At 37.6% G+C, this 21,913-nt stretch overlaps 1 protein-coding gene across 1 annotated transcript in view; it reads right to left on the bottom strand.

Moving 5' to 3' along the window:
* CNTNAP2 (contactin associated protein 2) overlaps positions 1-21,913 on the bottom strand; it is a 1,032,011-nt gene that overhangs the window by 99,938 nt on the left and 910,160 nt on the right. The window contains exon 16 of the mRNA XM_053975055.1: positions 8,052-8,222. Coding sequence (XP_053831030.1) covers positions 8,052-8,222 — 171 coding nt within the window. The remainder of the gene's footprint in view (positions 1-8,051; positions 8,223-21,913) is intronic.

Consider the following 21,913-nt stretch of genomic DNA (forward strand, 5'->3'; position numbering starts at 1 on the left):
GTTCTCAGACTTAATGGCAATTAGAGGTAGAATACTTGATGTAGTATGTGAGTGAGGGAGCTGCCTGGTTTAGCCACCTTTTGTGAACTATTTTGCTGGAGTATACATGAGTCTCAGGAAATGTAAAGCAAACAGGAGACCTGTTTCTGTTTCCTGCTGTAGCAGTGGAAAACATAAAAGGGTAAGTGAGAGGATTTATGTATTTATAACAGATTTGTTTCTAAGATTTCGTACGAGTGGAGAGGTGTCTGCAGTGCATGATTCAAACAAAAAGCTCTATTTAAAAAACAAAGTCAAGACATTTGAATCAAGAGAGTATAAAAAGTATAAATTATGCAAGGTAGTGTTATGGTAGCCTTGTCGTAGTAACTACCTTCATGCTCTTAAAAAATAGATTACCATTTTATTAACTTTTTAATAAAATTTTACATTAAGTTTTTCTTTCCTTTTAAAATGTAAGAAAATATATGTCTGCAAAGTCTCTAAACAAAAAGTTGTGAGCAGAAATACAGAACAACTGTAGCAAGGCAAGATAGAAAGGCAGAACCCGAATGGAACATGATTTAACAATGAATTAATTTCCATCATGATTTAAACTGATTTTTTTTAAACTACCTTTTAAACCATAATGAAATGCTGCAAAGTGTTAGGAAAATCTGTGGCCAGAACTCTATATGAACATTTAGCATCTATCTACAAACACCCAGGGAGGAAATAATTATATTTACTTGAATTAGTCTGTTGACATAATTTGAATTAACCATCTGCATAAATATTTTAAGCACCATGGATACCACTGTATTATTATTAAAAACACCTCCACTTTTATTATATGTAATCTTCTAGTCACAGAAAACCTTTTTCTACTTTAGAACTGAATTGCCTTGATAAAACCAATAAAGACTAATTTAGACTTTCAATAGGCTAACAGAACAATTGCTAACACCTTATCTAAAAAGTTCAACTTAAAGAAAAAAAAGTAGTTTTCTGAGTACCAAGATTCTATTTATCCACTTAGAAGAATGATTCTCAAAAATATCTAAATAATTTAGGCCCAGAAGACCCACAGGATTCAGGCCACATAGCCTCAGGAAAAAAATGAATCTTGGTTGGACCCTTTCAGATTTCCTCACTCACAGCATTTCAAGTTATGGCATGATGTTGGTGACTGGGATTAAAAGTAAGAGTGACAGTGACAAAAGACAGTCATGTCTTCATGTGCGCCTTCCCCCACCCCTCCTTTTTGCTCTCTCTGATGAACAAAGAGGTTTATCCCAAGAGGAGAACACCAGGTGGAAATTGCAGGAGGAACTGTCTGGATGCTCTCATAACTGATGTATTCTAGAGATGAGGGGAGCTGAGATGTTTGTGATTGGCTTTGGTACACATCAGCCTGCATCAGGGTATAAAATAATGAGAGTTTTCTGGTGACTTTTTACTTCAAATTACAGGTAATTACAAAGAATTTGTAAACTAATGGAATTACCATATCTTCAGTGACTTAGTGACAAGATTTTACCCTGCAGTAGATCAAGGTAAAACTGCCCATAAAATCAGCAAGTGAAATAGATATCATTGCCTAATGTGAGGCAGACACAAACAATATGAAAGCATATAATGAGTTTACCAAAGTCAATACAATGGATATCCTTCTTTGATTAAAAAAAACCCTCTGATTTTTGGAAGAAGAGAATTGTTGTAGATTTAGCATATTTGATTTTTTTCCAAAAAGAGCAGTGATGGAAAACAAAATTGCAGAGATTGTTGATGAGATGGATGAAGTATAGGTCATCAGAAAATTAGAGGACCTCTAATATAATTTGGGTCAAGTTGTATTTGGAATTATAATAAATACCTTTGCACAAGAAGTCAGCATATGTCTTTTTTTTTTTTTTTTTTTTTTTTTTTTTTTTTTTTTGCAAGTAACACAAGGATGGAGAGGTCAAAAAATAATACATAACAAACAGTATCCCAGTATAATCAGCCAAAAATTTCTAGGACAAATGGGCAGCACAAGAATTAATGTCATTGTAGAGGACACTGATAAACTATTATCAGAATTAATGTCGATAGTTTGGATTACCTGTGTTTAAGAAAGAATTCAAAGTGCAGTGAGTAGGGAGAACCATATTAACTTAACCAGAGAATAGAACAAGACAAAATATGTTATGAGAACAGATTATGTGAGTTTGTCTTGTTTAACACAGCAATTAAAAGCTGAGAGAAAATATGATTGCACCACAAGCATACAAGAGGAGAGTAAATGCTGGGAAGTGAAAACAATTAGTTCAGCCAAAGAACAATACTGAAACAAGAATGCAAGGCTGGAAAGAAAAGATGCAAACCAAACTTAGGAATTAGAAGACTTTTAGAAAACAAAGATGTCTGAAACAGTTGTCCAGCTGGCAAAGATTCAAACTATTTTCAATAGAGAGTTGCATAAATTTAGGAAACTAGACACAGGTTATGCATTTTGGCTGTCTGTGACTGTGAAGGTCTAAAATTAAGGACCCAGAAGGTTTGTTTCTGTCATAAGCCTATAGCATCTGGCATAGCAAGTATTTACTTTCTGCATAAAAATGATTAGCACACATGAAGAAGGTAACAAAGCCTCTGCAATGTCAGCATAACAAGAAGTAGACTGGAAATAAGGACAAAGACCTGAGATGAGCTACTGAGTGGTAGCGCCAGCAATGGTTTGCCATGTATTTCATGGTTTTAGTGCAAAGCAAAGTCAGGAACAACTGTGCTCTGAATAGCATGTGTCAACCAGTTCCCACCTTGAACTTTGTGTGAGCTGTAACTAATTTATAAGACACTGCACATAAAATCACTTTTATAGTGGCATTTATGGCAATGAGAAAGGTGTCCAATCACCCTTGAAAGGAAAGGGGTAAAGGGTTAATGCTGAGGGGAATACACTGTATGGTGAAGAGTCATGAATGCCATTTTCACAAAGTACACCAAAGTAAAGCAACCTGTAACTATAGTCTGCCATAGTCCAAGTCAGTTAAAGAAGGTGGCCTTAATTTCCCCACAGCCCTGTGACTAAAATTTTCCACTGTTCCGTTTTAGCCTGTTCCCCAGCTGGATTGTTAATTTGCTGCCTTTGGCTGGCTCCCACATGCCAGACTGGGCACCTATCCCCATCTCCTAATTTGGAACAAAATAGAGGTGGAACTGGTCTTCTCAGATGAGTCATAAATTGGTTTGTTTGAATATCAGGAATTTCTGCATCACCTGCCTCATCTGAAACAGAATCTTGTCTTTCAACGAATGGTGCTTGCAGTTCTTCACACCAGGTTTTCTTTTTGTTTGTTTGAAACTTTCATATTGTCCTGGAATAGAACAACAGTTTGCAAGTACTGTTGTAAAAATGTTCGGATCATAAATTTCCCAGGAGAAATGTAATGTTTTTCCACTTAATTTAATAACTTCTTGTGGGCTTCTGGGATGGAGAGATTCCTCAGTGTCCTATGCATTCTTTGACATGTAGCTAATGCAACATGCTTTCCTCGGGGGGTGTTTTATAGAAAAGTGACCTTCTGCTAAGAAAACAAAATAATAACTCAATTAAAAGAAACAATGAAGGTCACACCCGTTTCCCTACTGAGGTGAAAAACCAAGTGGTGGAAAACATAAGTTGCATTTATTTTAACATATGGGACTTTGAGAATCATGTGGAAAACTCATTGATATGATAGAATTGCGTTTTAGGATGCCTCTGGAGAAAGACATGATGGAATTATTAAAATTTGCAAGAAAATATATTAATCAGTCATGTGTTAGCGCATTCAGCCTGGAGGAATGAACACTGTCTGGGCAGAACCAAACAGCCATGGGAATCATGTTCCCTAGTCTGTCACTGCTTCTTGTCTGATTTTGGAGGAATTACTTATGTCTCAGCTAAGTAGTGTACAAACAGCTGAGCACCAAAAGCAGCACGGGACCTTCCATGAGCAAATGTCAGGTGCTGTGAGCATCCCCTGCACACAGAGCAAGTACACCCATCCTGCAGCTGTGCCACTGCTCTCATTAGCAAGCTACTCCATATGATCCCTTTCAAAGCTGCCAAGGTCAGCGATCACTCCCTGGGGAGACTTTTAGGGCACTTTTAAGGGTTATCGGCCAAGCGACATCCCTGAATGCAGTGGTTATAAATGTTCCCAGCTTTTTACAAAAATTAATAAGAAAGATCTTTCCTCTTTTACATGTTAATGCCAGGACCAAATACAAGCTGAGCTTTATCTCTAAGCCTCATTTTTTTCTGTTGCAAAAGTGACTTGCTGTTTACTTCAGAATAGTAACAGTGAGACACAATTCATTAATGTTTGTGGATTGCTTGGAGGTGCTGGGATGAGAAGAGCTACAGAAGTGAGTAGAATATCTCTTTCATTAGAATTATATGACAGTGTCATTGAGAGAGTTTTCTGGAAACGGTGATGGTAGATGCTTCTTCCCAAATTACCACAAATATGCCCCCTTCAAAATTTGCTTTCAGGAGCAAATCTTTTCCAAAACTTGGGATATCTCACAAACAGAAAATTCAAATGTGATCTATTTGACAAGCATCTCAGGTATGAAATAGTTACATTTTCATAGTCATAACTCTAAAATCTTCAGTCCATATTTCATAAAGGTACAAAATAAATAGTAAAAAAAAAAGAGAATGCATTTTAAAAGAGAATGCATCCTTTCTTTCTCACTCTAAAAACCAGTTTTAATTTTAAAATTATCTGGAAATTTTGACCAGAGGTAGAAGCCCTGCCTTACAGAAAAATTAATACCTTATTCATCCACCACCTTTCTAAGCAATCCTAGGCATTGTCAACTGACCAGCCAGCTATGAAAACAATGGAGTTCTGTAGATTTAATGGTGTATGTAAAAATTGAGGCTTCAGGTAATCCTACATCTCTGTCAACTGTTCCATGCATGGCGACAACTACAAGCCTGACAGAGGAATTGCTTGATAAATGGAATTCATAGTACCATTTTATCCCTGTTTTTTTCTTGACCCCATTCCTTGTCAGCTGTTTGCAAAAGCTATTTATGAAATTAAAAAAACATGGTCTTCCCTTCTTTTCTCTATTCCTCTTTCTCAGAGATGGCAATCTGAGGTTTTGCTGAAGGCAAATGAAGTCACTCTTCAAGATACTGTAAATGTCACCTCTTTTTCACATAAATCAGGAGAGTTAGAAAATCTGTGCAATTATTAGTCCCTAAGACAATATAAGATTCAAGAATTATTAGACTCAAAGACAGCATGCAGTAAAATTATTTAATGAGTGTTCCTAGTAACCACTTTTGTGCTCAGAATAAAACATGCAAACTCCTTTCCAAAGACTTGAAGCTAAGAATTTTAATAGACTGAATGATTTGTTTCCCTAATGCATTCACCAAGTGCAGCAAGCTGATTAAAATACTGGATACTGTAGAACCTTTTGGTTTCTGGTCTATAGAGCTCAGCTTATGCATCATTAACCATGTATCACAGGTACACACAGCTATTTTACACATAAGGGAAAAAGAAAGAATTTGTACATGCAGGATGCTGATTTTTCCTTTTATAATGGTAAAAAGTAAAGAAATTGAGAACAGGTTTTGTAGGAAGCCATCCTTCTCCAGTGAGAACTGTACCTGTATGAGAAGGCAATGAACAGACAAAACCAATCCTCTGGGTGAAGCACAACAGCTTTCAGTAAATATGTGGTGATGGTCTTTTTATGTAAAAAGATGGTAATTTTATGTAAAAAGCCTTTAATACAAAATAGCTGTTCTATTAGAGAATGTGATAGGTAGCTAAAAAGCAGCTTGCCAAAGGAAAACTTCTTCAGAGTTTGGGGATAATTCTGTAATTACCTTACTGACATAAATTTATATTCCTGTTTAGGAACAAATTCACATATTAATTTTACAGGACTTCTATAAAAAGGAAACAGGCTTAAGAAGCAGCAGAGTCTACTGTAAAGCCATGTAAGGTACTTCGAAATTCTGAAACATTCCTCTTCATTTAAATGAATTACAGAAAACCGTAAGTGCAGACTAGAACAAAACCCCCCAAAAATACGTAAAACAAACATTCATTAATAAATGTGTAATTCAGGAGAGAGGGTGAGTTTCTTTTTATTACTGAATCCACTTTTTCATTTGTGACCTGTAGAACACTTAAGTCACAGGAAGGCCTTTTCCTGGGGCTCTGAAAATGTCAAGCAATAGTTTCCAGAGAAAAAGGGTAGAGTAAACGCAACTATATCAAATGAACTGCTTTGTATTATTTAGCAAATACAGTCTACATAGTTCTTACAGTAGTTTTTAATCTTTTCTTACAGATGATATTTCAAATTCTTCCATCAAGAATTTATAATCTGAATCTTAGATTCAGGGACATGAAGCAGAAGTTAAATTTATGCATATGCCAGGTCTCAGCAAAATCAGCGGATCTCAAGCATAGGTTTAAAAAGGTTTAAAATTGAAGTCCTGTATAATGATGCTCTGAGCACACTGCCACTTTCTTGAACTGGTACATCTATTCAGCCGGCCACTGTAGGATGATTATTATTTACCCTGAGCTGAACTCAAAAGAATTTTAGTTGCTGTCAAGTCACCTTTACACAATGATAGTGTTACTTTTGAGCTAAGTGACCAACAACATGGCTGGTCTGATTGAAATGGCTGAGAGCATCTTCCATAAAGTAGAAGAGCAAGAAGCTCTGAAGATGCCCACCTCAGCTGACTGTAAGTACTACTTAAATTCAAAGGAAAATTAAAAATAGCTGCCACTTTATTATTAAAAGGCTTTTCCCCTTGGTAAAGCAAATAAGACTATTCCCTGTGACTCAATAGGAGCAATTTTGATTCACTGAAGTTGCAGATTAGAGAAATTGGATTAAGCAATGTGAACTAAATTTGTTGTAGAAAGGAAAAAAAGTCATCCAAATGGAACTTGGCATTTTATTCTTACTTGGGGGGAAAAATTTAAATGCATTTTAAAGGAGCCTCTTAGTGGTTTCTAAATTTCTACATTCTGATTTGTGTGTTTAAACTTTGGGAAGTGTTGAAAATGGCTCTTTGTTTTCAAATTAGATGTGTGTATGTAAATCACATTGAATCTGCATAAAAATACATATTATTCTTCTGCTTCTCTTTCAACATTAATGACTCACTGACTTTTGTGTATCAACATTTAGATCTGGGTCCTTGGCATCCATGAGCAGCTCCTGCAGTGAAAAGAAGCACACATGCTTTTCCCAGTGTCCCAGTGCTGGAGTGCAGGGAGGCTGTGACGGGCTGCTAGAGGCTGTAATAACAACCACACATAGCACAGAGGGCCTCTTCCCTGCTCCCATTTATGGCAGGGTCAGGGGAGAACAAAGGAGACATAAAACATGTTTCCCCCTAATCCAACTGCTTCAACTCCACTAAGCAGAGTTCAGGCACAGCTGAGGATTTCAGCATCTTCCTCAGAAAGTTTGCCCCTGGGCCACTAAAAATGGTTTGAATAATAAATTTGACTTGCCTCTTGGTGTCATTATACCCTCTTTTTCAGATCAGCGATTTTGCTAACAGATAATGCTGATAAAGATTTATTTTTATGAGATATTTTATGGCTTTTAAATATCATATGCAAGTTTTCAGCTCTTTGGCTCCTTGCAGTGCTGATTAGGATGGTGCCTCTTTTTTCCTTCTTTCCCCTGTTTCCAAAGCAACCATGAAATAAAATAGAAAAGCATACAGAGTCAAAGACATAAATTTTGAAGAAATAATTCTGACATGCAATTTTCAAAACCCTTTTCAGGTCAGTGTCATTATTGTAATTGATGTTACCAGTTTTATTTGTCTTTGTATTTTCCCCTCAATGAACAATTCAAATATACTTCAAGCACTCCTTTCACAAAAGGCAACTTGAAAATATGTCAAGCAGCTTGATTTGGAAGTTTTTGCAGGATTTAGACAGCTTGCACATTTTACTAAAGAGTACACATTTTTAAAAAGCTACTATTCAACATAATACTTCAACTGCTGAGAACATGAATAGGAAACTTATACTTACATTTCAGCTCCAGTTTGATGAAGTCCGTGTTCCCCAGATTCTCAAGAAACACCCCATCTGAGGCTGATGTTTTGAAGTAGAAAGAGATGTCTGCACTGGTTTCCCCTTGGAAGGTGGAGAAGTGGAGGTAAGATGATGAAGTAACGAAAGAAGCTGCATTCCAGTAATTCCCTGCAGAGGATAGACAGGAAAGACATGTTTCAGTGCTCCCTTAAAGCTGTTGGAAAAGTTGGAGATTTTAAAGTTCATCTATGCTACAGTGCTGTCTGTGCTGAAGAAAGAACCCCAAGCACCTTGATTGTTGCTACCTCCATTTTGTATTTCTGGGCATGGTGTGTCAGGTTTCAGAAGACAGAACATGTTAACGGTAAATTTATTTTCAAGCTCTTAATTTATCATGTCCAGTCATACTCAAATGTTGTTACTATATTTTATTATAGTAAGACTATCATGGGATATCAGACAGAGGGGCAAAACACTAATTTGGTGTCTGCCTCACTTCAGGAACTTGCTTTGCTTTCATATATTGCTGCATGTGTGACTTGTCTTCAAAATTATTCTACACATCTATACCCCCTCCTGAAAGTGTAGCCATGTCTATTAGAAGCCTATTAATTTAAATCACAGGAAAAATCCAGTAAATGAAGCTAATCAATACAGACACAATTAACATATGAACTTAATAGTCCCCTAGTACATTCCCACTGGAGAAATATAACAATTAATAACATCCATTACTGTACTTTAGCTAGAACAACAGTCAAATTCAGTGCAAAGTAGCATTACAATGAAAAAATAAAAAGGTCATAAGATATAAGAGCAGGTAAGATTCTCTTAATAAGAAGATCGTAAGATTCATAAGAGAAGGCTTTGGGGTGACCTAACTGCTGCCTTCCACTACCTGAAGGGAGATACAAGAAAGACGGAGAGGGACTTCTTACAAGGGCACAAAGTAATAGGAGAAGAGGGAATGCCTTCAAAATGATTGCCAGTAAGTTTAGATTAGATATTAGAAAGAAATTCTTTGCTGTGATGATGGTGAGGCACTGGAACAGGTTGTCCAGAGAAACTGTGGATGCCCCATCCCTGGAAGTGTTCAAGGCAAGGCTGAATAGGATTCTGAGCAACCTGGTCTAGTGGAAAGTGTCCCTGTCCTCAGCACGGATGCTGGAACAAGACAATCTTTAAGGTCTCTTCTGACCCAGGCCATGTTATAATGATTCTATGATGATGATAGAGGTGATACAGTAAGCCAATGAGAGACTGAAACAGCTCATTCTAGTTTCATCAGAATGCTTATGTATCCAGCTTCAGAAATTTATTAGAATATCACTCATGATGTCATCACAGCTGAGTCCTTAGTATTCCAGCTAATAGACACAATACTACTATTTTCCATGCCAGTCCAAAGTCTCAGATGTTGGTTTTCCATTGTTGATTACTGAAGTAGGTGATAATGATATAATTTGTCTGTTTAGCACTGGATGAATATGAATGAGGATGGCTGAAGCTTCACAAGATCAGCTGTGATGATATATTACTCTACTGGCCTACACCCATTTCAGAAATTTTATTATTTGAGTAATTATTAATCTCTATTAAATTTTAAATTGAACATATGAATTAGCAGATTTTTAGGGATAAATAAAAGCATATTTCCATAGTACTATGGACTAGTACTTATGGAAAAGTACTATGTACTTTTTCCAAAAGATTTCCATAGTACTATTCCATACCCTCCATTAAATTCTGCCTCTGCAGGATTTAGTGTATTTGGAAAAAGAAGCCATTTTCCATTTAGTTTAATGCATCCCAGGAGGAAAGTTTTAATTGAGATTTTGTGTGTGCATATGTGTAAACACACATTTGAGCAGTGAAAATGGGAAGAAATAGGCATTCATGAAACAGGTATGGGTTTGTAAATTAACCAGTTAGGCTAGATCAGCTAGTTTTCAACATGTATTACTATTTAGTCTCCTTATACAAATCAGTAATTTCCAGATTGAATGCCACTAATGATTTCTATAGAAATGTCAATAATCTTCATATCATAAGCCTGCATGGGCAAAAAATGCTCATTATTTGCAAAGTTTTTCTCTGAAAACATACCTAGTGCTAAAGCAGCACAGATAAAAAAGGTATTGAATTTTATTTTCATTCTTGGTCTCAGGTCTCTTTCTCTCACTTTTCAAAGTGCTCTCTCAATATTAGGGTTGCTTATGGTCTAGATGTATGAATGCTTTGTCAATAATCTGTAAATACAGGATCCAGATGGACTTTGTATATGCTCTTCCATTTGCAGATGTACCTCGATATCTCTATTTTATTTTCCTGGGGCCTACAGATATGCTAGCTGCTGGCAGACCCTCAAAAAGATATTACTTGCTGAATAAACTCACATGAAATAAGTGGGACTCAGACAAAAAGCCAGGAATATATTAATACAATCTCTGTTCAGGAGCTAATTTAGCTGCCCTGAATAACCTTGTAGAAATGCTTTCATGTCTTTGTAACTTAAATAAGTATTTTAGATCCCTAGCTTTACCTTCCTTGAATATTACCAAATTTGTTAGCCTAAAATATGAAGAACACACAACAAGTAAAATTGCTGTGAATGTGAGAGCTATAAAATTCAAGTACTACTGGAGACATACCTCTCTTCAGCGAGAAAGGTGTCCCAGCCACCTCACTTCACCAAAAGAGACCAATATTATTATAATTAATATTTCAATAAACTAAAAAAGAGTAGGACCTGCTATATGAAACAGCTATATATTTTGCAGTATTGTATTTACATATTTCTAATTATCTTGCAAACTTGAAACCATTAAATGCAATTTGACATAAACTTAGTCTGCAATGCTGGGACATTGTGGGTTAAATCCTTAACTATGAGAGCGCATAACCCAAGTGCTGGTTTGTCTTTACAGGACAGCAGTTTTCAGTTGTATGTGACCAGTCGGACATTCCAGAGTTTTTAGGATTGGTATTGTTTGTGGATTTATCCAGCAGGGTCCAGCCTTATGGCAAAGATTTCACATCTTTACCACAGCACACTTGCAAGAAGGACCGCTGCTTCTGAGTGCCACTGCAGGGCCAGATAGGCAGGTGGTTCAGATGGAACCTTCATCACCTTCTTATTGAAACAAAATGAATCCATTTTTATTTAGGGCTACATCCAGCCTGCTGAAGATCTCCATCACTAAGGATTTTACATTTAATTCAAAATGCTACGTTTTGACTTTGAAGAAAACCTTGTCTGCAGATGTTATTGGTGAGAGGATAAATACAAACAATGCAGACAGAATTGGAGAATCTGTACCTTGAGAGAGATATTTTCAAAGACTCTTAATGAGAAATGCCTATAAAGATAAAATCATATTTTTGCATTCTAGTATACATTCATCTCAAATCACTTTAAGGGGAAAAAGTATTTTTATTAAGAGTACAATAGAAATGTTTTGCCAAACATAAACAATGATTTTTATAATAAAATGATATCTTTTCAGAAGAAATGGGCTCCCTAAGGAAATACTGTATAAAAACCCACTTTACACACATTATTACAGTTTCTTGCTAGGAACTTTTATCAGTCGCTATGCCTCAAACTTTGTTTGGTACATTGTCACAATTCTTTCCTCAAGTGGTTTGAACATATTGATCCTACAGGCATTTTTCTCCCACTTTAGGCTGACAAGTTGTAGATGGAGAAAACAGGGACTGGAACTTAAACCACAGAGTAGAGGTATGGCAGCAGACAGAAGGTGGGAAAGGGAGTTTATTTAGAAAGAACACTATAAATTATAAGTTTTTAATTTATAAAAATACCAGAGTCCAAGGATGATTTTTTTTTTGTATTATCTGAAATACAACATTATAATTTCACTTTCTTCTTTGAAACCTTAACTATAATTTTGTAATGAAGATCACAGCTCTCTTGTGCAGTTCTGTTCTTTTAAACTCGCTCAGTGTTTAAATTTGATTTAAGCCAATTAAACAGGTACAGAGCATGTTGCTGTCATGGAAGCACAAATACAAATCAATCAAGCCTTTTCAGTTGTTTGAAAGTCAAGATAAATGTGGAGATTCCCCCAAGACATGGCTGTGTTTTTTCATAAAATTGCATGTTTCTTGGTGATGGCAGTAAGCCTTATGACAAGGCATGCAGAGGCAGGAAAGGGAATTGCTGACCACAGTGCCAGAGGAAACTGCCATGGATATTTGCCGGGATCCAAGGAGGAATCAGAGCTGCAGCTGAGAGAGACGTGCTTCAATGCACCAAGTAACACTTTGTGATTCTGTTTCAATTTGTGTCAAGGTTGCTCACAGCTCTGCTTCTCTGCTGTGAAAATTAAAATACACCTCGTTAAGCCCCTGCAAAACACTCTTACTGCTTTCTCATTAGTTTCCTAACCCTGAGTTAAGGTGTCCTTTGTAATTTCTATGATACAAAAGTGTCTCTTCTACTGCTCCAAAAATACTCAGCCTCAGACAGGTGGCTGCACTATAATTGCAAAGGTATAATTTTTACAAGAACAGCAATAGTCTGTAGCCACAAGAAACCAGCCCTACTACAAAAGTTAATGAAAAAGGACGTCTTAAATCTCAGATAAAAAGCTGAACTAAGACTTGAAGATTTTTCCCATGAAGTCCCATCTCAGTGAGAAGGAAGGAGACCCATAACACGGAGGGGGCAAACACACTTTGTCTTGAGTTATGCAACATGAACAGGCATCTTTTAACGTGTGGCAGCTCTGTAACTTGAAAACATAGAATCACTGGCCTTATAGTAATCAGCCTTTCAGCTACTTCCTTGCAATATTTTTGTTCAGAGCTCCCTTGCTGGCTCCCATCAATATCTTCTTTCTTAGCATGATTGAAATTCATGCTTTAACACCATCAATTTCACTTTTACATTTAAACCCCATTGAAATGGATAATGGCAATACCAGAACTGTAAAAGACATCAGTGCTTTTAGCCCTGCTAGGCGATTGCACTAGAGAACGAATGCTGCAGTGTCAGGCAGCTCTTATGTATTACAATAGACCAAAAACCTCCAGGGCCCTCATCTGCAGCAAAACAGATTTTCTATCAAAACCATTATGTGAATAAAATGTAAGAATAGTCTTCTATTTCAGAGGAGATGGATGTGTGAATGGAAAACTGTTCTGTGGCATAAAGTAATGGATTGAGATTATCCATACAATTATGCTCAACAAAACAAGTTGGTGGTTTTTTTTCCTTTCTTCTTTTTCCATTCTGAGATAGGAACTTATGCATGCACACAGAGCAGTTTGGATATCAGTACAGCAACAATCACACCTTAGACTCAAGTCTACAGATTCATTTCAGAGTGGAACTGGCTGTAATGAAAACCAAATTTGCTGTTGGACTTTCTATTTGAAAAGTCAAAGAAAATTGACAGTGTTTCTTGCACTGAGTCGTACTTCATTGTGAAAGATGTAACCATGACCTCAAAGCAGGGCAGGTACTTTTCTGTCATCAGTGCTAATCTTAGGGGAGCTGAGATCACAGCTTCAGTCTGAGCTGGAGTGTGGTGTGTGCTGAGAGAGAGGAGAGCAAGGATGGCAAGGATGGCATTCTCTCCTTTGCTTGGAGGACTACAGTGCCAGTGGCTTCTTCCCGACTGAAATATCTGCTTTGTGTCATTTTTCATTGTGCTAACATGCTTTTAAACCTTTGTTTTTCTCTGGTCTGCAGCTCCATGACACATCTACTACATTTTACTCTACTACATTTACTATATTTAATGCATATATAATTTACTATGTATGGTAATTTTTGCATATCTTTGATTTCTTCGGTACCCCTAGAATCAGTTTTGACCAGCTCCACTCCTGAATTTATTTGCTTGTTGGTAAATCTGTATCAGTCAGTGCCCCATCTTATACAGTTTTGTGCTTGTACCTCTTTGCCCAGAATCCCAGGTTCCCAGTTTTCAGGACTGGTGAATATATGCCAGTTGTGCATTTCTCTGCCCACTGCCATTATCCTTATTGGTCCTGTGCCTGGGCCTCAACAACCCCATGCACTGCCACAGGCTAGAAAGCTGCTCAGGAGAAAGGGATTGGGGATTGACAGCCAGATGGATACATGAGCCAGCAGTGTGCCTAGGTGACCAGGGCATCTTGGCCTGTATTAAGAATAGTGTGGCCAGTAGGAGTAGGAAAGAGATTGTCCCGCTGTAATCACTGGTGAGGTTGCACCTTGAGCACCGTGTCCAGTTCTGTGTCATTCACTTCAAAAAGGACATTAAGGAGCATATCCAAAGAGGGTGGGGAAGAGTCTAGAAAACATCTTATGAAGAGCAGCTGCAGGAAGTGGGGTTGTTTAGCCTGGAGAAAAGAGGCTTAGGAGAGACTGTCTGAAGGAAGTTATTGTGGAGTAGGGGTCATTCTCTTCTGCCATGTCTTAGGTAAAAGAGTGAGAGGAAATGGCATTAAGTTTTGCCAGGGGAGATAAGACTGGCTCTTACAAAAGGTGTCTGCATGAAGCACCTGGGGATATGATTTAGATGATTCAAGCAATTATGGTGGTGCTGGGTTGACAGTTGGACTAGATGGTCTCGAAGACCTCTTCCAACCTTGATGATTCTGTGATTACGTTAGTCATCAATATCTCATTCTGCACAAAGTAACTACTTTTTACTATTATCTACATAAAATGTGCTTGTACCATAAGAAGATAAGCAAAGGTAAAACAAACTAGGTATAGTACTCCTGCCATTAGAAAAAAAATGTTGTTTCATCTAAACAAAGTTTAGGGAGGGCTCAAGATAGTCCAAGCCTGGCAAGTCTGTGGCCTTGAATACTCCCTACTATACCCAAAGACTAACTAGAGATAGCAATAATTTATTTCTTGGGCTGTGGGTTAACACTTTATCAATAGCAGAATATAATTTGAAAAGAAGCATGTAAATTGCTACTTAGTTTAAAATTAAGCTGGTAGTGTCCTGATTTACTCAATCCAAATCTTAATCAAGAAAAATAAACCAGAAAGAGCTGCTACTCATGATGTTGCCTTAATAGCAGAAAAGTCGTTTGACCACACACAGGAAAAATAATCCCCAAGTGAACAGATGGAGAGTGTATTAGCACTGTATAGCAGCAAACTGACTTACCCCCTTTCAGGCTAAATAGAAATATAGGTTAGATTTCAATTTTCAAGCTAAAACTAGCTGTGTATCTTTCAACAGAGTAACAAATGGCTGGAAGTTGAGAACAAAACCTGCTGAGAATATAAATACATATAGAGATGAGCTCAGAATTAACAAAACAGAAAATGTAGCTTTGCAGTGGTTACTGTCATGTTAAAGACAATTCAGATTTTAAGAGATAAATTCTAGGTTGTAGAATTTTTTTTTACATTGACCTTTTTATACCTTGACTTTTTTTTTTTTTTTTTTTTTGCATTGACTATCTAGTCCAAATGCCTGACCACTTTAGAGCTGACCCAAATTTAAATCATGGCTTTAAGAATGTTGTCCTTAAACACTCTCTTAAACACTGACAGGCACAGGGCATCAACCACCTCTCCAGAAAGCCAGTTCCAGGGCTTGACCATCTTCCCAGTAAAGAAATGCCTCCATGTCAAACATGAACCTTCCCTGATGGATGCAGCTTTTATCCATTCCCATGTGTTCTGGCACTGGGTACCAGGGAGAAGAGCTCAGCGCCTTCTGCACTTCCCCACCTCAGGAAGCTGTAGGGAGCAGTGAGATCACCCCTCTGCCTCCCTCACTCCAAACTACACAAGCCCAGTGCCCTCAGCCACTACTCAGAGGACATTCCTGCCAGCCCCTTCCCCTGCCTTGGTGCCCTCGGCAGAACACATTCAAGGACCTTCACATCCTTCTTCAATGGCAGGATCTAGAATTGCACACAGCATTCAAGATGAGACCAAAAATGCTGGATACAGCTGGATAATCACCTCAGTCTTGCTGTGTTTGATGCACCTCAGGATGAGTTTTGCCCAGCTAGCTGTCAGGGCATACACTGCTGTCTCCTCTTGAGTCTGCTGTGAACCAGCATTCCCAGAACCCTCTCTACAGGGCTGCTCTCCAGACACTTCTCTCCCAGGTTTGGTTCTGACATAGATCCATAGGGCAGAATCTGGCAATTTGACTTATTAAATCTCATCCCATTAATCAAAACCTAATGATCCATTCTGTCCAATTGCTCTGCAAGGGCTCTTGTCCCTCAAGAGAGTCAACAGCACCTCCCAGTTTAGTTTAATCAGCAAACTTGCTGATGGTGCATTCAACTACTGCATCCAATTTGTTGATAAATATATAACCCCTTCAATTTCTGTACTACCCCTGAAACTCAGAGTAATTCCTCAAGGCTTCTGTTCTGGAAGCTCATTGTATGCACCTCCTCTGAAAGTGAGATCCTGAAAAGATTAACTGTCTACTCATTTGGGTGGTGACCTCCCACTGATGCCTTTGCCTCCTCCAGTTGTGGGGAGGTTATTTGGTCTTCACTTACAGACCTTTGCATGCCTGCCACTGCATGTCTTCTTCTGCATGCCTGCCACTGCTGTGACAATTGTTGACCTCATTACAGAACTTATCATCTTTTCATGTGGGCCCAAGGTCTAAAGCCCCAAACTCCTTTATGCAAACTCCTTTATAACAAGATACTGAGGAGAGAGTAAGTGTGTTTAAAAAATTATAAATGCAGGCAAGTTTCTTCCCTATTAGGGATCAAGTTGGGTTCTCTGGTCAGCAATGAAGGACATAACTTGTATTAGCATTGCAGTAAGATGGATAGCAGTTTATCAGCTGTCATTATAAATTATCTGTTTTCATAAAGATTCTCAAGTGACATAACAGTTACAAGACACTGATCAATGGATAGAAACACAGATGCTAAAGTTTGCTTTACTCTGCCAGTGACTATATTTGCTGAGTGAGGGAAAAGTACAATCACATTTATCAGTGAAATGTTGGAGTCAATAATACAGATTCAGTGATGCAGAAATGTTTCCAGCACCTGCTGTGTTTCCTGCAATCATCTTTGGAAGATCATTTTTCAAAACTCTTGCCTCCTGGTCATAATGCCTAATCACAATACATACCCTGTCACTGCTGGCATCATTACTTTAATCCATCTAAACAATGAAAGGTCCTGATCTGGTCTGGTTTACAACCTGGAGCTCTGTAATGTGCTGATAGAGCTTTAATGATGCATGTAAACTGGTGTCCTTTCAGGGGAATTTTTTTAAGCAATAACTGACCTGTAAACACGAGCTTGATCACCACTGTGCCCCAGTCAAGGCAGTATGCCATGGTGCCAGAATGGTAAACATTAAATACAGGAGCCTGCTGCTGTCCACAAACAATGTTACTGTGAGGATCTGATTGTCTGCTGTCCCCTATGTATTCGTGGGTGTTTAGCTGTGCAAAACAACTGTGAAGCTTTCCATTCTCACCTGGTATTGTTGCATAATCACCATATGCTCAGCACATACCTGTGCAAGATGGAAGGCAAAGACACAAGGACAATAATGTAAAAAGAAAGAATTTTCTTAAGAATTCAGTTCCTCTGTGGTGCTAAATCTATTCTCTGTGCTGCAGAGGTGAACTGCAGAGAGCTCTCTGCTCTTCAGATCCTTGGTAAAGTATCTGGACAATGAGATGCAGTTCTAGAGCTCTGTAGCGTCAGAGCCAACACCATGTGGACAGCATGATCTAATATCCATTTCTTCTGCCATTCCCATTTGCTCTTCCTGGCACGATGTTTTAAAAGAAGAATGTGCTGGGTAATCTTCACACAGTTCTTCCCTGCTACATTTTCTCATTTTCTCTGCTTAGAGTGATAGTTCTGTTCCTATTTGTGGCTTTAAAATCACTTGTGTTTGGCTATGAATCTGGACTCAGCGTCTGGGCTCTTTGGTCACCTGATTTCTTCTCCTAGACCAGCTATACTTTCACACTGGAAAATGTTTTTCAGAATTAAAATGTAAGATGCAATTTATTCTTGATGTAGTACATTAACTATTCTTCACACAATTGATTCCATTGCTATTGACAGAGATAATGGAATTATTTTGCTTGATCTTCTCTTACTGGAAGGGTTTCAGAGACTTCTGAACTAAAGCTGAGAATATTTAAGTCACAAGTTATGACTAGGTCCTTTGGTGAATTGTAGTCCTCTAATCTGATGAAACTTGCAGCTAAAATAATTTGCTTAAAGTAATCATTTAATTCAGCATGTGCATTAGTACCATCATGCTGTTCTACTGCTTATTTGCAGAAGTATACTTTTAATGACTCCTTTGTTTATGTCCCAGTTCCCAGTTATTAATAAATAGTTCAGATATACATTAAACCTACAGCTGAGTAAAACTATCTTTATTCTTATGGTGCCACTCCAGTTTTAGGTCACTGTAACATTATTCCAAGTCCAACTTTCCTTTTTTTGGCATGTAGTTTTTATGGACCATAGCTATTTATACAAGCATTTGGAAAGAATTTTAATGATGGAGATGGACATCGTGTTCCAAATTCAAACAGCTGAGAACTTAGCACCTCCATGGCCTCCCAGTCCTACATTGCTCTAGGAACTGAGAAGAGCCACTGGAGTCCATGTTAGGTACCATTCCACCCTAGACACTGGTGCCTTGGCTAGAACATCTGCTCTACTGTGTGCTGTGGCCCTGGAAATGCTGCTTGATACGCCTATGTTGATATAGACTTTCCCCCTTCCGACTTTGAAAAAAAATGTCTTTGCAAAGTATTTTTACAGTTAATTTCTATATCATCTATGGCAGAGAAACTTTTCACATGACTGCATTTGAGCATTTATTCCATTCCCTGCCTGTTCCTTATCTTTAAAATAACTCATTAAGACTATCACTATGTCTAAATATCTTCCTTTGATATGACTATCTCAGCAATATTCTAAATCCAAGAACACAAAGAAAGAAAACCCACAAAATTTAAAGGAAAAAATAAAAGTTTCTTAGTCTTAACATTGCCATTAGTGACACTTGTAATATTGTTATGAGAGAGCACAGTTATATGGGCAAAGGCGGGTTCCCTGTAGAAAGGTAAATTTACCGTAGGAACTGCAGCTTTCCCTATTCCAACAGGCATTGGGTCCTCACACTTCAAATTCCACACAGGTGATGCAAGCAAATATATGTAGTGTAATAGCAAATCTAAACCAGAACACTAATGAAAACATTTTAGACTAACTAGGTTGTCATATGGAGAGAGATCTCCTGTTGCAGCTTAGTGGTAACAGCACTGAGACCAAGAATCTTAAACGTATATATATGTTAAAATGCCTTTATATTAATTTAATGACTATTAAACCAATCAGAGTTTACAGATATATAACAAAGGCTTATACATAGTACATATCAATAAAAAAATACCAGCTATACCATAAAAAAAAAAAAAATCTAGAACAAATAACCCATGCTCCATGCTAAAGATTTACTTTCCAACCTCAACTATTTTGTATGAACAATGTTTCTGGCTTGCATAAAAATTACAAGAAAAATCACTACAAAAATTGAAATGAAATTAGTATTTTGGAGGTGAAATGGTTTGTGGAAACAAAATATAACTCTGCATCTACAGGAGATCTGATTCTGACCTCTTGCAAATCACTTAGACATAGCTCTACTGTTCATGGCATTACACTAAATTTACACAAATCCAAGAATATTTACTCAGTGTTTACTTCCCAAATCTTTTCCATCTCAGTCAAAAGACTATGCAGTGAAAGAGAAAAGGGTGTGAAAAAGATGTCATAAAGAACCAAAGTTCTTTCTTTCTTTTTATTTTTTCTTTCTTTCTTGCTTGCCTGCCTGCCTTCCTGCCTTCTTTGACTAAACAGTCATCCAGAAATTTGGACTTGTAAAGAATGTTTCAGCTGGCTTATAACAACAGAAGATTGCAGATAAAAACTGCCTTTAGACATTTCACAATTCACAGCACTGAGTGGGAAAAACATGAACATCTAAAACTAGACTTTCAGAACACAAAAGGAAGCCCTTGCAGTGAAGATTTTTATCTGAAATGGAAGGTGACTTGGGGTAAAGACATTGTGCCATAATTTAGTCATTCTAAATTCAATTTCTTGGCTCTGACATTCTTAGCATACATGACCCTGGCCAAGTTGTTTATGGCTTATGCTTCCAGAGTCCAAGATCTCTGAGGTGAAGAAAACACCATTTCTCTTTTTTTCCTTTGTAAAGTGTTTTTGAATCTTGGAATCTAGGACTATGAACATTTGCAGCATATTGTGGTTACAATCTTAGGCTGCAAAATGCAACTTTTCTACTTGAAACAGAGTACAAAACTTGGCTGGAATTTGAACACGCTCCTGTGATACAAGAGTTGACAATATTTTTCCACAAATTTACTTCTTACTTTTCACATTATCCAAATACATTGGTATTGGATGAAGTCATTAAATGAGTGTCAAAATATTTTGAAATTGGAGAACACAATGTGGCAACATTTTTTATGGATAAAAATACATGCATGCGTAAGTATTAGATCTAGCAACACTTAAAAAGCAAAGACAACATATTTTACTATTTGTTTAAAAGCAAATATTTCTTCACAGTGTTTTGTAACCTTGCATGACTGTAATTATCTCACAATGACCAAGATACCTATCATGGTGTGTTACTTGTTATGACATTTATTTGCAATATAAATATAAATAAATGTAATAAGGTTCTTTGATCGTTAATGATTACTGGTGATTTTTAGTCAGACTTTGCTTGAACCTCAAAAGCACTGTATCACTTGTGCTATCATACAGTCCAAAGCAGAAGGCTTCTTAGGAATCCTTTTATAAGAAAAATAAATAAATATCTGACATGGCAGATCTAAACTTTTTGAAAGGGAACATCACAGTCATGCTTACTATCACAGGTACTAGATCAAGCATTTGGTGTTGGGAAAGAGTTGAGGCTAACCTAATGAATCAGAACTATGGTCTATATTTGGTCTAAATAAGAAACTACTCACAAGCTGTGAAGAGTTTGGGCTGCTGACACCAGAGGTGTACTTCACTTTGATCTGCAAAGACTTTCTTCTTCTGAAAGAGGGAAGAGCTGTACTCTGACACTCGACTTTACGGTTTTCTTAATTGGGAAAAGACAGTATTTATGCACAGCAATCTTGATTCTCAAATGGAGAGGAAGGGCACAAATGGACCAAAATATACTTGTATTGATCAAATGAGATTTCAAGTATACATTTAAAAGGCAGTCTTGGGGGAAAACTATGCCTGCACAGAGACTGATATGAATCAGGATCTGATATAGGGAAACCGCCTAATTTCATAGGAATTTGTTACTGCATGACAATCTATGTTCTTGGAGGAAATGCTCCCAAGGACAAAAATGAATGTGGCATTCGTATAAGGAAATATTGAAATGAGTCAAGAAATACCTTGGAACAAAACCAGAGCTAACCCTGGAGATGGAAGCACTTGAGCTGTGCAGGTGTAGCCAGGTCACTGAAGTTCAGACACCTCTCCAGGACTGGGGTGGAGGGCTGGGGAGTTGAGAACAAAAGCTGGCCTGTACAATCTTCCCATAGCCAGCACTAAGACAGGCTCTCTGCATTGCTCTGTGTTCTTGTCATTTACTGTACAGGCTTGGCTGGAGTTCCTTCATGTAGATAGAGCTGCACTGTGCCTTGTAAACTTAACATATACCTCTACTAATTACTTCAACTGCAGCTCGACCCTCTTAGTGGGGCTGCTCTGGCTTGAATTCAGCCTTCATGTAAGTCACTATAATGGAATTTAGTCTTAGTCCTTCCTTTGCAGACTATAAATAGGCAGCCTGTAACCAGCATTGCATGTTT

The sequence above is a fragment of the Vidua macroura genome, chromosome 1 (assembly GCF_024509145.1).
Source record: "Vidua macroura isolate BioBank_ID:100142 chromosome 1, ASM2450914v1, whole genome shotgun sequence".
NCBI lineage: Eukaryota > Metazoa > Chordata > Aves > Passeriformes > Viduidae > Vidua > Vidua macroura.